We start from the raw sequence: 19,918 nt of genomic DNA on the forward strand, positions 1-19,918 counted from the left end.
ATCCAATAAAAACATTGTTCACTGGTCAGCATGGTGCTGCTTGTGTTGAATAAAAAGTGATACTAGCCATGCACAGTGTGCATACTGCATGTTAAAGGGCTGACTCCAGTCAGATATGCACAGAACCAAAGATTGTGGATTTCCATAATCACTCTGGGCAATATAGCATTCTACAGCCCCCCCTTTAAACTGTGACTTCATAAAATCTCTGTGACCTGAGGCAGCCCAGATACTGAAGAACATGCCAAAAGGGGGGACTAGAATAAGGTAATGAAGTCTTTAGTTTGATTTTAAGTTCTGTGGTGTAACCTAGAACCAGAAGTTTCAAAATATCAAGGTGCTAGATTTAAATAAATCTGCTGCAAGCTGCCATACTAATATTCCATTTCAACATATCCTGAAAACACTGGAATTCTGCCACCAACTCCACTAGGAACAGAAAGTGTCACTATTAGAGCCTCTTTGTCTCTCTAATGACACTATGAATGTTGGGAGGGGGGTCATTTCTGTAAAATCCGTTGAAAATTTCATTACATGAGAGAGAGGGATTGTTTGGATATCTTTGAGGAATTTAATTTGTCCAAACTGTAATGCAGGGGGAATCCAAAATGTCAATGTGAAATGCTTTAAATCTGTCCTTGAAATCCCAGTCTCTGAGGTCATGCTTGCAATTCTCTTTATTAGGACAACTCTGCATTATAAAATAGTATTCATTCATTGCTAATGGCATAACTCTTGAGATTCTTGAACTTCCTTCATTTATGCCAGAGATGTTCCAAAAATACTGAGTTAATACAAAATAAAAGATGTCCCAATATTATTCCTCTTCACATTATCTAATGTATTATTTACTCTAATACCATTATTCTAACATAGCACACTTTATAATACAAAGTTTTAAAAACAGTTGAATTTTTTTAAATTTTGTCAACAACATTTGTCTGTTGTGGGAACCCAGGACATCCCTCTGGGTGCCCTGGATGGCCTGAGCCGCTGGCAGGGGGCTCTGAGACCCTGGCATGCAGCCAAAGACACACGTGGGGTTTCGATCTTAGCCTGTGGAGCAAATTACCAACTCTGTATGAAGAATTACAAGCCACACACACAAGTTTAGGTATTGTAGTAGAAGTAGTCACGAAGTGAAAGGAAGGATTTCTGAGTGCTGTACAGGGGGGTTTTAAGCCTTGTACACAGGGGTCCAAGTTTTGTACATGGGGGTAAGGAGTTCTAAGATGGAGGGACTTGGGTGTGCCCTGTCCTCTTTCTTTCTCCTTCCTAGCCTCCATGTCTTTGGTGATGTTGGCACTCACAGATTGGTTTAGAGTAGAAAGTCACCATTCAATATAGATAGTAGGCATTGGGGAAAAAGTATAAACATGTAACACGTAATGTATGATATAAAAGATGGCACCAGCCCCCTGGGAGGGCAGCGTGCCTTTGTCTGACCCGTTGAACGGGCCACAGCAGTTCAGGGAAAAGAATCTTTTAGATAACCAACAATAAACTACCTTGAGCCCAGACAACAGAAGACTACTGAGTCTTTCTTTGAAGGCACGGGTTGGAAGAGGGACTTTTCCATCTTTCAGGGTCACCCCAATCCAGGGGTGAGACCCGACAGTCTGTGGAAATAGATGGAAAGAAGTTGTAATTGTGAAGTTTTTCCTTTCTTCTATCATATAGATTTTGCCATCTGTATCACTGGTTTTGTAACATTTTTCATAGCATACCTCCTTCAGGAAGGCAAGAAGCATGCTTCTGATGTAATCATAATATGGCAACAGAGAGCAGGGACACATCAATGTAGAACCCTGTAAATGTAAAATAAATATATTTCCAACTCTCAGGACACAGGAATGGAACCAAAAGGAAAATAAATCTTTAGAAGTTAGAAGTTTCCTTCCAACAAGCATTTTAGAGTGATGGGTTTGGCAGTACCTAAGTTTCCAAAGAAAAGGACAGCCCAAGTTTCTCTCACTTGGTGCCAAATCTGCCTTTGGCCCACAGAAGTGAGAACCTGATGTAGTTGAGCTCCACTAGGACTGTAGGTCTAAAGGATCACCTCTGGGAGGAAGTTGTATCCGTGCTGTCAAGCAAAAGATGATCATACCAAAGGGCAATCAATCAGGCATAAAACACACAGGGAAAAATTATGAAGGTGAGATGGCAGATGAAGAAACCTTTGGGATCCAGGCCACTGGGAAAAAGCCTAGAGGAAAAAGCTATACATAGTTAAGAGAGGGAAAGAACGCTGTTCTTGTGAGTGAGATCAGTGAACAAATTGTGTACCATCTGCAATGCAGAGATACAAATAACTCACAGAAAAATATCCTGGTCTAAGGATTAAGCTTCTGAACAGATTCTGGAAGCAGAGTTTTATCACTTGTTAACAGGAATTTGTAAGGCTGAAATAGTCATCTTCTGTTTAATACAAAGGGGAATAACAGCTAGGGAAGGTGGCAGTGCTGGTGCTGTCTGTGGTCTGACCAGCTACAGGAACACTGCTGGATGGTGTTGAACAGACAGCCACATCTGACCTCCTCAGCAGGAGGAAAGCCATGGCTATGCAGATCCCTGCAGCATTTAGTTAGCAGTGGCAAAATGAAAAGCTTCAGGCTGGATCTCTGAGACATTACAGAAAAGTCACTGTGTACTACAGTTCAGGACTAAATAAAAAGTCACACAATCAAGGGAAGAAAATGTTCTGTTGAAGCAAATGTTAAAACACAGAAGTACATTTCACCTAGCAGCTTGTCACATTTCACGGAAGTAACTGAGCAGGCAAGTAAGTTCACAGCACAAGCTGAAAGGATGCCTACCTTGATATCTGACTTGATGGCAATAGTAGAGGCTGGATAAGGTTGCAGATCCTTGCAGAGAGACTGTAGGCACACTTATTCCTCACCTTTTCATCCTAGAGAGAAAAAGAAAAGCAAACATTCAGGAAACTGAGTGACAGATGAAAGAAAGTGGAAGTTAAAGCCTTGAGGTAGCAGATCAACCTCTCAACAAGCACTGAACAGCTGCATGTATGCTTTACACAGAGCCAACTCTAGAGTGAGGAAGAAAATTAGGGGAAATGGCCCGTATTTTTTTAAGTGGAAGTTTGCTGGACTGCAAATAGCATTTGAGGATAATGCATAACAGATGGTAACTTAATGGGAAGGGAAACAGAAAGCAATTTACAGTATATAAACTCTTCTTCTGTGAAATAGCAGGGCAAAAGAAAGTGCTGAAGGGATTAGGAGTAACTAGCAAATGGTACAGAAAGTGAAGGAGCTGTGGCCTGCTTGAGATAAATGAGAACCAGCATCTGCTTGGCTATGTTCTGGTCAAAAGAGAAAGAGACAGAGATATCCGCTGAAAATAACAAGAAAAGGGACAAAAGGGACAGAGAACATTAGTACAAGTGCAAAGTTAATGTACAGAAGACCAGCAAACTTTAACTGAAGGAGTGTTTGTAGGAGTGCTCCACAGTCTTGTATCTAAACTCCAGCAAAGGGAAGATTAGAAATCAGAAGAACTATGTAGGTCACACCTAGGAGTTAAGGAAAAGGAATGAAATCTTCTGTTGTTATCAAATAGCCAATGTAGAGGAGGTAATAAGAGAAGGATAGTACTATACTTTCTTCTGTAGCCCCCCTTCATCTGCCCCTTGATACTACAGTCTTTTAAATGCTGGGCATAAGCAGAACATGAATACCACATTACTATGGTGCTTGGAGCATTAGGCCATACTTTAATCACCACAGGATCATCAGATCAGGACCTCCATTAACCTTACTTGTAGATCCTGTGTCTTGAGGGAAAGGGAGAAAGACCTCAAATCATGGTCTCTAATTTCCCAGTAGGGTGCTGTTAGCACACAGAGATTAGTTGGGCTCAGGCAGGGACTCTTGCTATTGGGACTTCTCTGTCTGTATGAGCACTTGAATTCATATTTACCTGGACCAGGGAGAGCAACCATTTGTTAAGGCATTAAGTTAGGAGTGAGCATTAGCAAGTAAATATTTGAATATTAAAACCCCCAGCAATACTTAATTAAATACCCCAGAAATGGGGTAGCCTAGCTGAAGAATTGAGCTTTAATAAGTGAAAGTATAAGTAGGAGTTCTGAGATGAAGTGAGCAGCACTGTAATGCTAATGTTGAAAACTGCAAAGGAAGCCTAAGTACTTCTAAGATAGAGCGACAGTGTCCAACCATGACCATCTCTGTCCCCAAAATCCATAACTGAGCAACATCTAGGCTCTATATGCAACACACGAGGAGAATGTGTTGGGACACAAAGCTGGGAGGAGTGGCCTGTACTCCAGAGTGCTGTGCTGTCCTTCAGAAGGACCTCAACAGATTGGAGAGATGGGCAGAGATGAACCATCTGAAATTCATCAAAGGCAAATGCATGGTCCTGCATCTGGGGAGGAAAAACCCCAAGAACCAATATAGTATGGGAGCTGACCTGCTGTGAAAACTCCATAGAGAACGACCTGGGGGTCCTGGTGGACAACAAGCTGTCCATAAGCCTGCAGAGTGTGTCCTTGTGGCCAAGAAGGCCAGTGGTATCCTGGGATGCATTAGGAAAAGCATTGCCAGCAGGTCACAGTTGATCCTGCCCCTCTACTCAGCCCTAGTGAGGCATATCTGGAAGTGCTGTGTCCAGTTCTGAGCTCCTCAGAGCAAGAGAGACATGGAGCTTCTGGGGCAGGTCTAGCAGAGGGTTACAAAGATGAATAAAGGACTGGAGCATCTTTCGTGTGAGGTCAAGTGAGCTGTGCCTGCTCAGTCTTGAGACGAGATGACTGAGAAGGGACCTCATCCATGTCTGTCAGTATCTGGAGGGATGGAGCCAAGAGGATGGAGCCAGGCTCTGCGCAGTGGTGCCAAGCAAAAGGACGAGAGGCAACAAGCAGAAACTGATACACAGGAAATTCCACCTGAATATGGGGAAGATCTTCTTTACTATGCAGGTGACTGAGCGCTGGAGAATGCCCATAAAGGTTGTGGAGTCTCCCTCACTGGAGCTGTCCAAGAACTGTCTGGACACAATCCTGTGTTGTGTGCTCTAGGATGACACTGCTTGTGCAGGGAGGTTGGACCTACATGGTCCCTTCTGACCTGACCCATTCTGTGATTCTGTGAATTATGTAGCATCTACAGAACCCAGTCTGTGGAGACAATAGACAGTGTAGCTGATAGACTTTACCAAGGGAAGGACAGTTTTTAAGTATTGCATCTTGGTGTCTATCTGCTGAGATAGCAGCAACTTGAATCCAGAGCTTACATCTCTGATTCTTCCCTGAAATACTGGGGTTTTTTCAGGCCACAGAGGAAGGAGAACAAGAAACTCACTTTTTAATTCAGATTCTAGAGATTAAGATTTTCAATTTTGATGTGGTAACCTGCCTCACCTTCCTTTCTGCAAGACAGCATTTCAAAAGTCTGGAGAAGTATGGATACTATGAAAAAGGAAATGGATAAAACACAAAATTCTCGTGGAAAAAATGGCCATTTTATTTAATATTTAAAAATGGAAATAAATATCTTAGAGGCTATTTATTGGCAAAATAAAACATAACAATTAAAACAACTTTAAAAGCAGCATGGATCATGAAGTTGTAGTCAAGCTGAAAGCCCAAAAAATGGAAAAAAAGCATTTCATAAAATTAATCTTTATGTCTGTAATTAAGAATATCTTTCTGCATCTGTTGTATTCTATTCAGCAGATATTTAGCTGAATGTAGAAGGAAACTAGTAAGCCCCAGCATGTGTTGATGTGTAACTCATATATTTTAATGAGTCTGTATTCACATCACTGCATCTACAAAACTTCTGCCAATAGCAAGTAATATTGTGTTAATGAGGTAGTGCAAACACATTAAAGGCCATATAGACCTGTAACAACAAAGCCTTGAGAATGACACTATTGAGATTAATAGTGTCCTATGGATTCTCTTAAAATCTAGATCTAGCTTGTCCCTATTAAAGCACTAAATACTATTACTACAGCAGTTTCAGCTACAGTGACAGTCTAAAAATAACAAAAAGTGGGTTTTATTGAAAGATGTAATTGTCAATACTGACTTATAACTATTCACATGGGTACCGAAAACTTTTTACTAAATTTTTTCCTCTTTTGACTCTGCAATTGGCAGCCAAATAGATTAAGATGATCCCACTTTGTTGCAGAGTCACGGAGTCACAGAATATGCTGAGTTGGAAGGGATCCTCAAGGGTCATCAAGCCCAGCTCTTGGCCATGCACAGAACATCCCCAAGAGTCACACCATGTACTTGACAGCACAGTCCTAACACTTACTGAATTCTGTCAAGCTTGGTGCTGTGACCACTTCCCCGGGGAGCCTGTTCCAGTACCCAACATCTTCTGGGTGAAGAATCTTCTTCTAATATCCAGTCTAAACCTCCCCTGACACAACTTCAGGCCATTCCCTCGGGTCCTGTCACTGGTCACCCGAGAGAAGAGATCAGTGCCTGCCCCTCCTCATCATGAGCATCTTCAGTAGAATTGTTGTGAGCCATGGATGCACAGTGGCCGTTAATGTCCTAATCCAGCCTGCTGAAACCTTGCAAATACTGGAGATGAGCTGCAACAATGTATGAAAATAAAGTACAGTTTGTAACTGAGAATAAGCTAAAAAAAGTATTTAAGCAGTTTGCTTCTATATGTCAGCAGTAAAAGTAGCTCAGCTGCTAAAACGCAATGCTTCCATAGAGAGGTTAGACTTCATGGTGAGAAATGCATCTCAATTTACTAACAAAATTCAAAACTTGTTATTAAATGCCATCATATGCATGATGTAATTTGCTAACCTGAAGCAAGCATCCCATGCTCTAGCATGGTAATTTAGCTATGGGACTGTGGACCCATTGCAGGAAAAGTCTTGTAGCTTTATATAGATATAAATAGATTTCTAATAGAGAAAAAGGTTCTACAAACTTATGATCAAAGTTTACAGAGTCTCCAAGATATGTTAGGAAATTTATGTAGCAAAACTGGATGAAAAGGATAAACAAGATAAAGGCTTACAGATGGTTTTATATGGTGATATTTTAAGTTAAGTGAAAGTTGACTTCTAATAGCAAATGAAAACTTACACCTCATTTGAAAATAAACATGTGCCTACTGTTCATCTCTCTACGAGATGTAGGAGAACAGAAGTACTGGTGGAGGCTGTATTTACCACGGGCCAGCTGGAGACTGGACAGCCTGGCATAAGCAAGCTGAGGAAGGGCCACTTCTCTGGGAGGGGGGCCTCCATTTACCTTTGCTTATTGTGTCATCCAGAACTGAGGACTCAGAGACTAACGTCAAACCCCATTACCTATTTCTCTATGAGGTAATTATTCCCATTTTTCTTCAATCACTATGGTATGTTTTGCTGTATTTTCTTTTACTCAATGCCAGATAATGTTTTAGGCTTTTGGACCTAAAATTCTTGTGTAGAAAGGAGGAATCATGGTTGCCTTGCGTGGTCTTCTTGGACAAATAGTTAGTTGGCCTACTTTACCTTGCTGAATAGCAGAGTACTTCAGAAAGAAATGACTGTGACACAAAAATTCAATAATGAAGTATTTATATTAATCTTCTTTTATGTTTTGCAGAGGCAAATAAATCAATATCCTATAGACTTGCGTAACAATCAGCAAATTAAACTGGCAGATAGTGAATGCAGAAAGATTTCCCATTCATGCCATAAGTGGTTTATGACAGTAATATATTATTGATGCTCTGTCTACCCATAAGATTCAGATACTCTGAAAAGCAGCTGAGCCCAAATGTCCCATAAGTAATTTTCCTACTGTACACAGTGTCCTTGTCAGGCTTTCTGAAATACTGGCTGACCAGCAAAATGGTAGAATATAAGTATGTGTAGAGTGTAAATCAATCACATTCCTCTCCAATTTCATAAATGAGGTAAAATTTAAAATTTCTTAGCTATGCCACTTTCTCCAGCCTGAGTGTACCTTCTTCTGAGGTTTTCCAGAATTTGTCCTAGCGCTTAGATGTCTCCATATGCTGCAAAAACCTCCACACATCCAGTATTCTATCTGCTTCTTTCCTTCCCTTCCACCGAGCCTCATCGTAGCCATTTCTAATTTGTTGCCTTGGGCTGATGGCAATTACCACTTAAGAAATGATGTCCTGGTGTACATATTTCAGAGCAGAGCAGACTGCTGGAGCACTGGTGTGAGACTGCTGCTCTGAATTCCCTAATGTTCAAGCACACCCACTGTCCTGCGTGCTACACGCAGACTTGCTGAGCGAGGAGGGCACCGTGGTGTGGTATTGTAAATGCAGGTCCACCGACGAAGGAAGGACTGATAAGGAGGACTCCGTCATATCAGAAGGCTAATTTATTACTTAGTTGTACTATATTATATTAAAGAATACTATACTATACTATACTAAAAAATACAGAAAAGATACTTACTGAATGCTAAAAAGATAATAATGAAAACTTGTGACTCCAAAGTCCCGATACAGCTTGGCCCCAGTTGGCCAATGAATGAAAACTCACACTGGAGTCCAATCAAGCAATCACCTTGGGTAAAACAATCTCCAAACACATTCCACATGAGCACAACACAGGAGAAGCAAATGAGATAAGAATTGTTTTTCTTTTCTCTGAGGCCTCTCACTGCCTTTTAGCTTCCCAGGAGAAAAACCCTGGGTGAAGAAATTATGTTCAGGGAATGTGAATGCCACAGTGTGGAGGAGAGGGATGGGAGCACTGGCAGCAGGTGGGAAGAGGGGTCTGTCTCTGCCCCTGTTCCTCTGCCTGTCCCACTGGGCACAGCTGCTGCCCCAGCCTTGCTGATTCAGCTGCACTGCAGCAGCAGCCTTCTGCTGGGTGAAGAGCAGGCACTCTGCGCGCTGTCTTAGATGGCCACACAGAAATCAGCAGTAACACATCTGGAATACTTCAGGAAATTACTTCCCATCTCAGCATCCAACGCATCACAGGTGAAATTTTTTGTGGAGGATATCTGAGGTCTCAGATACAAGCTATATTGTTTGGCCTGCCCAGTTCCTACATTAAAAGGCTTTCACTACCTTAAATTGTAACTTTAAGACACACGAGTCACACAAGAGTTGTATTGTATTTTTACTATGCAAAGTCTTCAATTTGAAGTTATGTAACCAGAAATAAACAGGTTATACAAGTTATAAATTGTAGATTACATGCATTTCAGTAGGCTTGTGCAGGATGGTTATGTTGAATTATACCAAAAAATTTCTGATAGTGTAATTCTTCATCAACGAGAAAGAACTACTTTGAATACAATCTGATTCAATGCAAAAATTCAGTAAGAAGCTGGGCAGTGTTATCAGAGCCAAGGCTCACTGCCACATGAAAGGAAATTAAAGAGTTATTACACAAATACAAAAACTATAAAGCTGTAAATATTTTATTGCCTGTAGCATTGAACATAAAACTATATAGTTCACTGTGTAAGAAGTAAGAAGTAAATTCTCTATAAGTAAGAATTTAAGGCATTCTGTGGATGAATTTTCATAAGTATTTTAGGTTCAACTGGTTAATTTTTTAGCAAATTGGCTTATAACACACGGCAGTATTTGATGGCAAAAACTGTATTCCTCTCGGCAGAAAATTAATTCAAGAAAAGTACCAGAGGTACCTAATTGACTCTGGATGCTAATTTAATCCCTTTAAAATAAAGCCCCTAAAACATATTTTAAGTGAATATATGCAGAAAACACAATTTTCACATTACAGAACCACTCCTACAGTCATGGACTAATAAATAATGAAGTCATAGCAAAAGCAGGAGACGTTTGTTTTGGTAACTTAAAAGAAAATGTTGTCCTTCACTATCTGAAAGTAGTGAAGTGTCCTTCACTATCACTTGTTGTAGTGTCCACACTCACGTCCCAGTTCTCTCTTTCCAGATTGACAAGTTTCAGTTTTTCACAGAAGAGCTGTGTGCTGGTGAAGCCTGGCAGCAGGCCATGGAGGGAACACCTGGGGCACCAGGACATGCAGCATGCAGATTGCTCTCTGCTGCTGGGGCTGCTTGTGTTCTCAGGCAGCCATTTTCCATGACCTTGGGAATTTGCTTTTCAAGGGGCATGGAAGGTCTGCCATGGAGAAATGGGATGAATCTGGTACAGAAGCAATGTAGTGATTCTTGCTAACCCTATGTTAGTTTCCATAAGGAATTTCTCTCCTTGAGCTTTAAGGGGAGAAATGGGATGAGTGTGCCTATATGAGAGGCTCCTAGGCTCTCACAAGAGATCTGAGCAAAAAAGGATCCCATCTTAAGTGCATATAAATTAATGTGTGCTTCCTGGGAAACAGATAGGGAGGGGGATAAATTATTCTATTATACAGAACGGGACAATTAGTATTATGAAGATGTGGTAGGTAGCTCACAACTGGACCACTGCAATAGATAAACAGAAGCTCTTTTAGGAAGACAGGCTGTGAAGATGAGACCTGGGGGATTGCTACAGATTGCACAAGTAATAAGCGAAGAAGGAGGAAAAACCTTTAATAACTTGAAGGATCCTCTCAGCTGAAAGCTCTGGTTATCATAGGGGACTCTAATCACTCCAACACCTGCTAGGAGAGCAACAAAGCAGGGAAAAAAATTATGATTATTTTGTGTAGCTGCGAGACAGACTGACAGAGAAGGATGTTCTGCAGATCCTGTTATTCATAAACAACGAAAAACTCATTCTCCAACTAATGGCAGTCATTGGGAGCTCTGACTGCAGTGACCATAAGCTGAATTTAAGAACCGAAATAAAGAAATAAAGAAGACAAGCAGCAAAGATGCCAGGTTTCAGGGGGACAACCTTGGCTGCTTCAGGACTTTGGTAGGCAAGATCCTTTAAGAGGCTGTCTGAAAGGGCAAAGGAGGCAAGAGATAGATTGCCAAGGAGAATCTCCTCAAGGTATAACAGTCTGATTAAACAGACTGTTATGTCTGACAGGCACTTTTTGCAGGAAGCCATCGCGGCGCAACAGATTACTCTTGAGCCTGATAGCAGAAAGAAAGCTTATGGAAATTGAATAGACAAACAAGGATGAATATGAAAATAATTATCTGGGGAGGAACAAAGAACACAGAAGAGGCTCAGGTGCTGGTGTCTCCTTTGCCCTAATCCTTATTGGCACAGTATGCTCTTCCTGGAGAAAGAAGTACTATCCACTTCAGGGAGCAATCAAATTGGTGACCACTTTTTTCAGCTGGATACACACAAGTCCATGGGATTAAATGCTGAGGCATCTCAGAGATGACACAGCAAAGCTGTGGTCTGTTGGGCTTAGAAAAGGTGTGATGACTTGGTAGGTTTCCAGTAACTGGGAAAAAAAGCAAACAACATTCTCATCTTTGGAAAATGCAAGGAAAATCTGGGAAAGTTCAAGCAGGTCAGCCTCACCTCTATCCCTAGAAAGACTATGGATGATGTTTGTGTGTCCTGAGAACACAAAAATAAAAGCGAAAAAGGTGAACCAGAGGGCAGATGATGACTGAACACTTTGATTGAGTTCTGTCATAGCTGATTCACTGCAAGAGAAAACAGGAATAGGTTTTGTGCTACCTCATAATGGCTGGGGTTTAAGTACAAACACTCCTGCTAATAGTCAATGTGAGGTATGAAGGCCTAATTGGATAATTTATAAGATGTGTGGAAGACATGTCTGGACTGCTGGACTCCGAGAGCTGTGTCTGATGGCAGTTAGTTACAAGTGCCTGTCTTCATGTGTCAGTATCTTCAGGAAAAATCCTGTTGAATATCTTCATCATCTCCCCTGTACATTCCCCAGATTTATCAATGTCACAGAACTGGGATGGATGAGAAAATTGTTGTTGTTGTTATATTTTAAAAGAAAAGCTGTGATTCACAGGGAGCTTGACAGGAGCATCCTGAACTTCAGCAAAGATGAACACAAAGTCCTGCACTGTTAATAAACAGCCTCAGATGCCTAGGGACTGCTGCAAGTCCTGATGGGCAGCAATTGAATATGTTCCAGTGTACCCCTTTGGCATCAATGGCTACTTGCACATTTGCATAGCAAAAGCATAACTGAGAGTTTGAGGGATGTGTTTATTTCTCTCTGCTCAGTACTGTAGAGATTCCACCTGAAATGCCATGTCTAGGTCTGAGCTACCCCAGACAGACAAGACAACATGGTCAACACTTCCCTGGAAGGAGTCCAGGGGAAGACCAGGAGAATGGGTAGAAGTTGGAGAGAACAAAATGCAAGGAGACACTGAGGGAACAGAGATTGTTCTGTCGAGAGCAGAGAAGTCTTCCTCTTGCTCTATTCCACTGTCAAAACAGGACAGAATGGAAGATGAACTTATTTTCAGATATATGCAGGGAATCAAGAAGAGGCAATGGGTGTACATTGTAAACATAAGATATTTCTGTAGGCTTATTACGCGATGTGAAAGCCCCAGGGGAAATTGGCCAGAGAGGTTTGTTAACATCTACCCTTGCAAATTTCAAAATGTGACTCAGTGAGGCCCTGTGTAGCCTGAACCAACTCTGAAGTTTCCCTTGCATTGAGTGGGGAGTTGGAGTACATGAGCTCCAGAGATCCCTTACAACAAACATTTCTAATGATTCTGTGCTTCTTCTGAATCAGTCTAATCCTGTTTTCTAGGTGATTATCGTAACATTTTGAAAGTCTGGGGTATTTTGACTGTGGAGGGTATGAAAGTTGTTCTTACCTTTTTTATTAAATAGATATTGGATTATAATTGTGTGAAGTAGAAACATTTTTGTATATGTAGAACTTAATGTAGTCCATACAATTGCTTCATCTCCACATCTTTAAAAAATAGGCAATATGTTATGCATCCCCAGCAAACCATGTGATCGTTTATGTCACCATGTGACATAAAGTCTCCCTAATTGTCTGGGTTTGAAAATACAGGTGTCTGCTAAGGAAGGCAGGAGCCTTCCTTGAAATGAGAAATGCAAACCCCCTCCCTCCAAATTATTATAATTTTGAAATTAAAAGGCTCTCAAGCAAAGATATGGGAATAGGAATAAGTTCTTTGCTAGGAAAACTAAAAATACAAATGCAATAGTACAAACAAAAAAAAATCCCTGACAGAGTCAGAATACAGCCTGACAGCCTGTTGTTCAGTGTGTTGGTAGCAGTCAGATTAAATGGTGGCTGCAGCCCTCCTGGAGTGGCAGGTGTGATTCTGTTGAGGCAGTGATCTGCAGTTCTCCTCCGAAGGTCCAGTGGTAGTATAGATGGGCCTGGTCTTCTCTGGGAATCCAGTGGAGAAGAAAGCTGTTCCTCTGGAAATCCAGTGGGAAAAGGCTGCTGTGGTGTTCCAAATTTCAGATTATATCCAGGTAGGAATGCTTGGCTCCTCCCTCTGGGTGATGATGTAATTTTATCTCATGCAGTGAGACCAATGGCCCACTGACTGAAGATATTTCCTAGAGGGAGGATTGGTTGTGAAAGAGATAAAGTAAACTGCCCAATTGAAAGAAGATGACTGCCCCACCTCTAACAGATAGGAAATAGAATACACATGTATCTTACAACCCAGAACACTAATGAACCTGATCCATACTGTAAATAATTGGAGTTTCTAAGCATTTTTTTTCTCAAATCTGATTTTTTTTAACTTCATGAAAAACTTAGAAATTATTTTCCTGTATAGATAGAAAAATAAATGTTACTGCCTCTCTCTGATATTCTAAAATCAAAAATCTTCCTCTTTATGTAAGGGAATGGCATACTAAATCAGTACTGTCCTGAAGCTGGCTATGTTCTTTTTTACCCAGAGCTTTTCTGTTCACTGGCTACTCTGTATCCAAAAAGCTGTAACACCTGAAATTTAGCTTCCAACTTTTACCTTGAGAAATGTTTGCCTTGGTTTTAAATTTGTGCAATCTCTACTTCTATTTGATTTGTATGAAGACATTTCTGGGGTTGTAGAGGTATTTTTTTTGTAAATCTTTAAAATAGTCTATTTCAGATGTCTGGAAAACATCCTTGATTTTTAAATTCAGGCAGCCTATTTTGTACTTGAGAAATCATTCTTTGCTACAAGCAAAAGTTAGAAGAGTTGCAGCTTCTTTGACATTACTGAAAGCTTGTATGATTTTAAATGAATGGCCATTTTTTCTACAGTCACAGAAAGTGGCATTGTGAAACAGTCACATGTTATTTCCTGCCAGTGTTTCATTTTATTAATGTTTGGCAAAAGACATTATATTTGTGTAGTGTGGGTTTAAAGCATGCTTTAATAACTGTAGTGTTATTACCTTTTACCCTCTGTGGTGAACATTTATGAAAAAAACCCATCTCAGCAGAAGCTTCTGAGAGCTGATGAGTAAATAGAGGTAGTTCCAGGAGAGCACTGGGAACAGGGCTTAAGGTTAACCACCATCCTCTTGGATGCAATGACGCTGCTACCTTTGTATATTGCCATGTATGCCTCCTATATGCACAGCAATTTTTCACAGATTCTAAAAGATTTTATGGACTATAAATCCACTAATGAAATATTTAGACTTCAAGTGTAATTCCACAGTCAGTTTGGGGGCAGACATGCAATTGATGGGGTGAAAAGAATAACTAATGGGGTTCTGTGTCTTGTTTTTATATGCTGAGATAGGATATTTGCCAGGAGTTCCTCAGCCGTGTGACAAGCTGACAATAATTTTCAATATCCTGCTAACAGCTCTTTTCCATCTGATGCCAACAGATGCCCTGTGTAACTTTCTACAACTGAAGATTCATCTTGGGAAAAGTTCTTGCTAAAAAAACCCCAAGCATGTAAAGATTGTCAGGAAAGAAGGTGGGGGAAGCTGAGAAAAGTTGAGTACCAGAGGCCAAAGCTGAGTAGCAGCTGTTGCATGGAGGAAGCTCAGTAGTGGATCCCTGTACCAGGAGTCGATGTCGAGATTGCTCGGATTTCAACAGTGACAATGGAGATAAAGTGTGCTGGCAGCATGACTGGAAGCACAGAGGAATAGAGGAACTTCCTCACAGAAAGGGTGTCAAACGGTGTCAAACACTGGAATGGGCTGCCCAGAGAGGTGGTGGAGTCACCGTCCCTGGAGGTGTTTAACAAAAGATTGGATGTGGCGCTCAGTGCCATGCTCTAGTTGACAAGGTGATGTTTGGCCATAGGTTGGGCTCGATGATCTCGGAGGTCTTTTTCAACCTGATTGATTTTGTGATTCTGTGATTCTGTGAAAGGCTTTACATTGCTCACTGCGCAAGGAAAACTCAGAAAAAGCTTACAGCCCTACATGGTAATACATGTTTTTTCAAAACAGTTAGACACCTCTTCTTATCTAGAGGTAGAACCATTTCTTCTCTTTGTGGCACTGAAAATTTACAGTGATTTACTCATTATCTCTGTGAGTAAGATGTTTCTTATGCCTAGAGAGTGTTTTCCTTTCAATTAAATCTGAATTCTGTTGTCAGAAAAATTACCTTTAATAGTTATTAAGTACTAAACTCAGTGGAATTAAGACCTTGCAGATATTCCAGCTGATATTTTATCCATTTTATATTTCATGCAAAGAGAAGAAACCTGCATAGTTTAAGAAATCATTTCTCTTGTTTGATCAACAGCCTATGTATGAAACTTTCCAACAGGCAGAAAATTCTTGAAGTATAATTCTTCAACACAGTTAATCTCCCAAATTAAACTGCACCTATGCGCAGATGTATCATCCTCTGGAGCACTATTTATCACAATAAAACTTAAATATAAGCTTGGCTTACAACAGGCCCATAAATTGAACTGTCTGTTAGATACTTTATGTCCCATTGGTTATGAACCTGTTCACAGTCTTGCCTGTAATTACTAAAATGTATTGCTTGCAATTTTTGCTGAATTTTTGTATTAAAATATTAAGTGCTTGATGCACATATAACTTGGAGAAGAATTTAAATGCATCTTATATTGAGAGAATCCTTAATAAATTGTTTCTATTTATTTCAAACAAAATCAGAATGTCATCTGCTCCCTAACATCTGATAAAAATACCTGTGGATCACTATTATGAAAGACTGGAATTTCCACCAATCATTTTGGCCAATCTTGTATATTTTGAGTTCTATCTCATGTCTCCATTAGACATTTTCTCTGAAAATAACATGAGGGTAACCGGCTTTTAAAAACCTTGGGCTGAAATAAAATGTTCTGGCTGATATATTTGTATTGTCATATTAGCTTGAGTTTGAGCTCATCTTGAAACTGAGCTCTCTAAATAATCCTCCTTCAGATTTTAACCATGCAGACACTCAACTGGAATTCCATATGGGGAGAGGAAAATGCACCATGGATGCTGGCTGCAACCTTACTCCTGTCCTTATAGGAGTGGGCAGCTAGCAGCTCAGGGCACCATAATGGGGACCCACACTCGCATGTCAAAAAGAATCCATATTAAAATAAACCTATTGAGACCTGTTGCTGTTGGGTAACAGATCCCATGCCCCTCATTGTAAGGATCCTTTCCCCAGTCCTTGCTAGATTGCCTGTCATTATGTGAAATATCCTAATGACAAATATCAGCCCACAAGTGTCCAGGAACACTGCATTGATATGAACATTTATTGTGATCTTACTACTTTACAAATGAAAATATTACAGAACTAAAATTTGTGAGGAAGGTGACACTTTCCATTATGAAAATAATATTAATACCCATACACTGTAACTTTTATTTATATTGAACCATGTGGACCATGGCATTTTGGCTTTCCAAAGAAGCTTTGGAGAATACAGCCTAATGTGTAAAGCAAGATGTATAGCCCCAAGCTCCTTTGTTTCTTGAATGAACCCCACAACATTTCTATCCAGCCATCGAAATATCTATAAGTCAGAAATCCATTATGAGTCTGTCTGTGAGTCTCTGAAATTCAATGACATCTGAAAATTTGATTGCGGTGCAATCTAGTGGATAAAACCCAGAGCCAGGATTTTCTGACTCCTCAATTCTTATCTGATTTTGCGGCAAACATATTGCCTATCATTAGGAAAGCTATTTAAATGCCATGCCCTGGTTTGTCATGCTGCACTAATGGGAGCAATAAATACCATGGAACCCTGCTAATTAGAGCACCACATACTACTGCTGCTGGTCAGACTGGAGAAAAATTGCTGTACTATAGCTAGAAGCAAATACATATTCAACTATGCTACAGATATTTCCAACCAACATTAGCTTTTCCATGTAAGATGAAAGAAAATAGGCCATTGTTTTAAAGTTCTTGTAATAAATATATTTCTTAGGATAATCAGTGCAGATAACACAGAAGCTAATGTTGAAAGAAGTCAATTATGTGTGTAAGTAAATAACCAGAACAGTAAGGTTTCTCTGTGCCTGTATTGCTGGGTGTTTTGAAATTTAGCATGTGAATACATTTTGCAAAAGCAAATTGCATAACATTTTTCATCTAGCATTGATTTTTATGCAAATTCCACAATTAGTAGTAGGTCCAGTGAACATGAACATTTCTAATTACTTCCATGTTGTCATGTGATTTAATATGAAATCTTCTGCTTAGTAGTGAAGCATTTTTCAAATTATAGCACAGACTGTGTAGTTGTTTTGGCTGTTTTAATATGGTTTACAAACAGGAGTTCCTGGAAACAAGAATTATAAAGGTGTCATATGCTGGATATTTGCAACCTAATTGCAACTGTCAGGAAAGACTCTGGTTAGGAGATATATCCCTCACTCTCTTCCTCAGCATTACATTTTCAGTCTTTTTTCTCTAGCAAGGTAAATGTCTTGCAGATCTAAGACTACTGCTGCTGCTCTTCACAGTAATGAGCTCACCTTTACCCTTTCGTATTTCACCCTCACATCAGGTGTTCTACCTTTTTTACTTAGTTTATTTGTAAGGCAGGGACCATCTCTTACCTTTTGCATTCTCCAAGTCCAATGAAGGCTGATATATTTTATGTTCATAAGTCACATGCACCACTCAAACACCATTTATGTGTTGCTTTTTACCATTTACATGTCATAAATTTCCATATTGGTTAAGTATGACATCAATCAGAGCATACTAATGTAGATTAAATCACAGCTAAGGAGAGGATTGTTACATCCTAATGTTACAATTTCCTGTATGAACACAAAACCTCTCATGATTTTTGTGTGCAAGAGGGGACAAAAAATTTTCTGTTTTGCAGCCAAGACCCCCAGTGTGTATAAGCACATAGTGACAGCAAGAGACAAAGACAGACTGCCCTGTCCCATTGCTCCTGCTGGGGGGTTGCAGAGTGATACTGGGTGGTATGTGTGGGATGCAGAGCACAGGAAAAGTTGTCAGGAGCTGCACCATCCCTCAGCTTTCTCAAGGGTGTTGTCAGGAGACCTCCAAATGATGAGGTTTATCCCCACAGATCTTTTTCAGAGTGGGAGGTAGACCTTATGTCACTTATGATTAATAGATTTTAAAAAATAAGACAAAAATTACTTTTCTCTCCAAAGCAATGATCAGGATCATTTCTGCAGTGTCAGAGTGCTATCATCATGTAGAATCTCTTTTCCAGCCATCCCAAAGTGAGTGTATTCTCACTGCAATTCCCTGTGGTCACACAATGAAAACAATACAGAAATTGAGAACAGGCCGTCAGCACATTAAGAGAAGTATGGTATCTCAGTATCTCAGCAGTCCAACTGTCCATTTAAGCCTCTTTGTGTCTCCCTAAGCAGCACTGCACAATTCTCAGCTGCACTGGTGCCTGTACATGGATATGGGATCACTGTCTCCTGCTCCATCACTCTGGCACCTCCCGTCACACCACCACCATGGAGAGAAGGTGTTGGGCTCAGTGTATCTTTTACAAAGAGCTCAGCTAGAAAGAAGATTGCATGTTGAGGCTGGTTTAAAGCTGATGCCAAGATGTCTTTGTCAAATATATTCCGTGGTTTCTGCTGGGGGCTCCATCCTCACCACAGCCTGATGTCCAACGTCTCCTCTTAAGCCACTCCCACCCCACTGCAGAACACAGACATGCCACAAGGTAAGGCACTCTGAAATCAGCATTCCTGTGAAATTCTTGGTCCAAATTTGTGAGTTAAACCATCTATAGTCTTGTTAATTTTATGACATTTGAGCGTCTGCATGCAAAACAATCTAATTTTAAATAAATCAAATTAATTATTCAAGATAGCGTAGTATTATTATGCTAATACTTTAACGTGCATATTTTATGCTTTTATGCTGGTATAATTTCTCATATGCATCACTTTAGATAAATTCTTTTGATTAATTGTAATATGGCAAATAGTCACTGTAAGAATAAGGTAATGCAACCAATGAAAAATAGATTAAATTACTAAGTAGGGTTATGTGGGCTATATTTTGAGGCAATTTAACTTTCATACATTAATTTATTATCTATGTAAAATATAAACATTCCTTCATTTGCACTTAGTTTTTAAATCAGAGATTTGAATACAGAGGACTGAAACGATCTGTCAGTAAGACATATAAATACATAAAAAAAATAATTTTCAGAGGCTTTATACTGTACCAACTTTCAGGTGGAGAAATTTTCAAAAGTCTTACCTCTGGCCAAGTTAGATTGTGATTGCAATAAAACCTGAGTCAAATTCACAATAATACTACACAGCAATTGCATGCAATAGGTCCTAAATGTGCTCTACAAGATACCAGCATGTATTTCATCCTTTTATAGTCAATAAGGAGATTTTTGTGTCCTTCAGGCTGTAGAATGTATTGCTAACAGAACAATATATACAGACATTTGGCCACTCACTGTTTCCACTGATACAGTAAGACAAATAGGTATGAATCAAAAAAAATGCTGCCAGGGAAGGATATCCACTGTCTGCTTGGGGAAGTCGAGGAATGATTTCTGGCACAGGTTTCACCCAAAGCACCAGCAATCCCAAGCACAGCT

The 19,918-nt window shown here is 40.0% G+C and overlaps 1 protein-coding gene across 2 annotated transcripts in view; it reads left to right on the forward strand.

Annotated features, from left to right (window-relative positions):
- Positions 1 to 17,377, forward strand: part of LOC119695711 (translation initiation factor IF-2-like) — a 92,084-nt gene extending 74,707 nt beyond the window's left edge. For both annotated transcript variants that reach the window (XM_038124756.1, XM_038124740.1), the window contains one exon: positions 14,726 to 17,377. In XM_038124756.1, the coding sequence (XP_037980684.1) occupies positions 14,726 to 14,738 (13 nt within the window). In that variant the 3' untranslated portion in view covers positions 14,739 to 17,377. The remainder of the gene's footprint in view (positions 1 to 14,725) is intronic.
- The last annotated feature ends 2,541 nt before the right edge of the window (positions 17,378 to 19,918 follow it).

Source organism: Motacilla alba, chromosome 2 (assembly GCF_015832195.1).
Source record: "Motacilla alba alba isolate MOTALB_02 chromosome 2, Motacilla_alba_V1.0_pri, whole genome shotgun sequence".
NCBI classification, from domain to species: domain Eukaryota; kingdom Metazoa; phylum Chordata; class Aves; order Passeriformes; family Motacillidae; genus Motacilla; species Motacilla alba.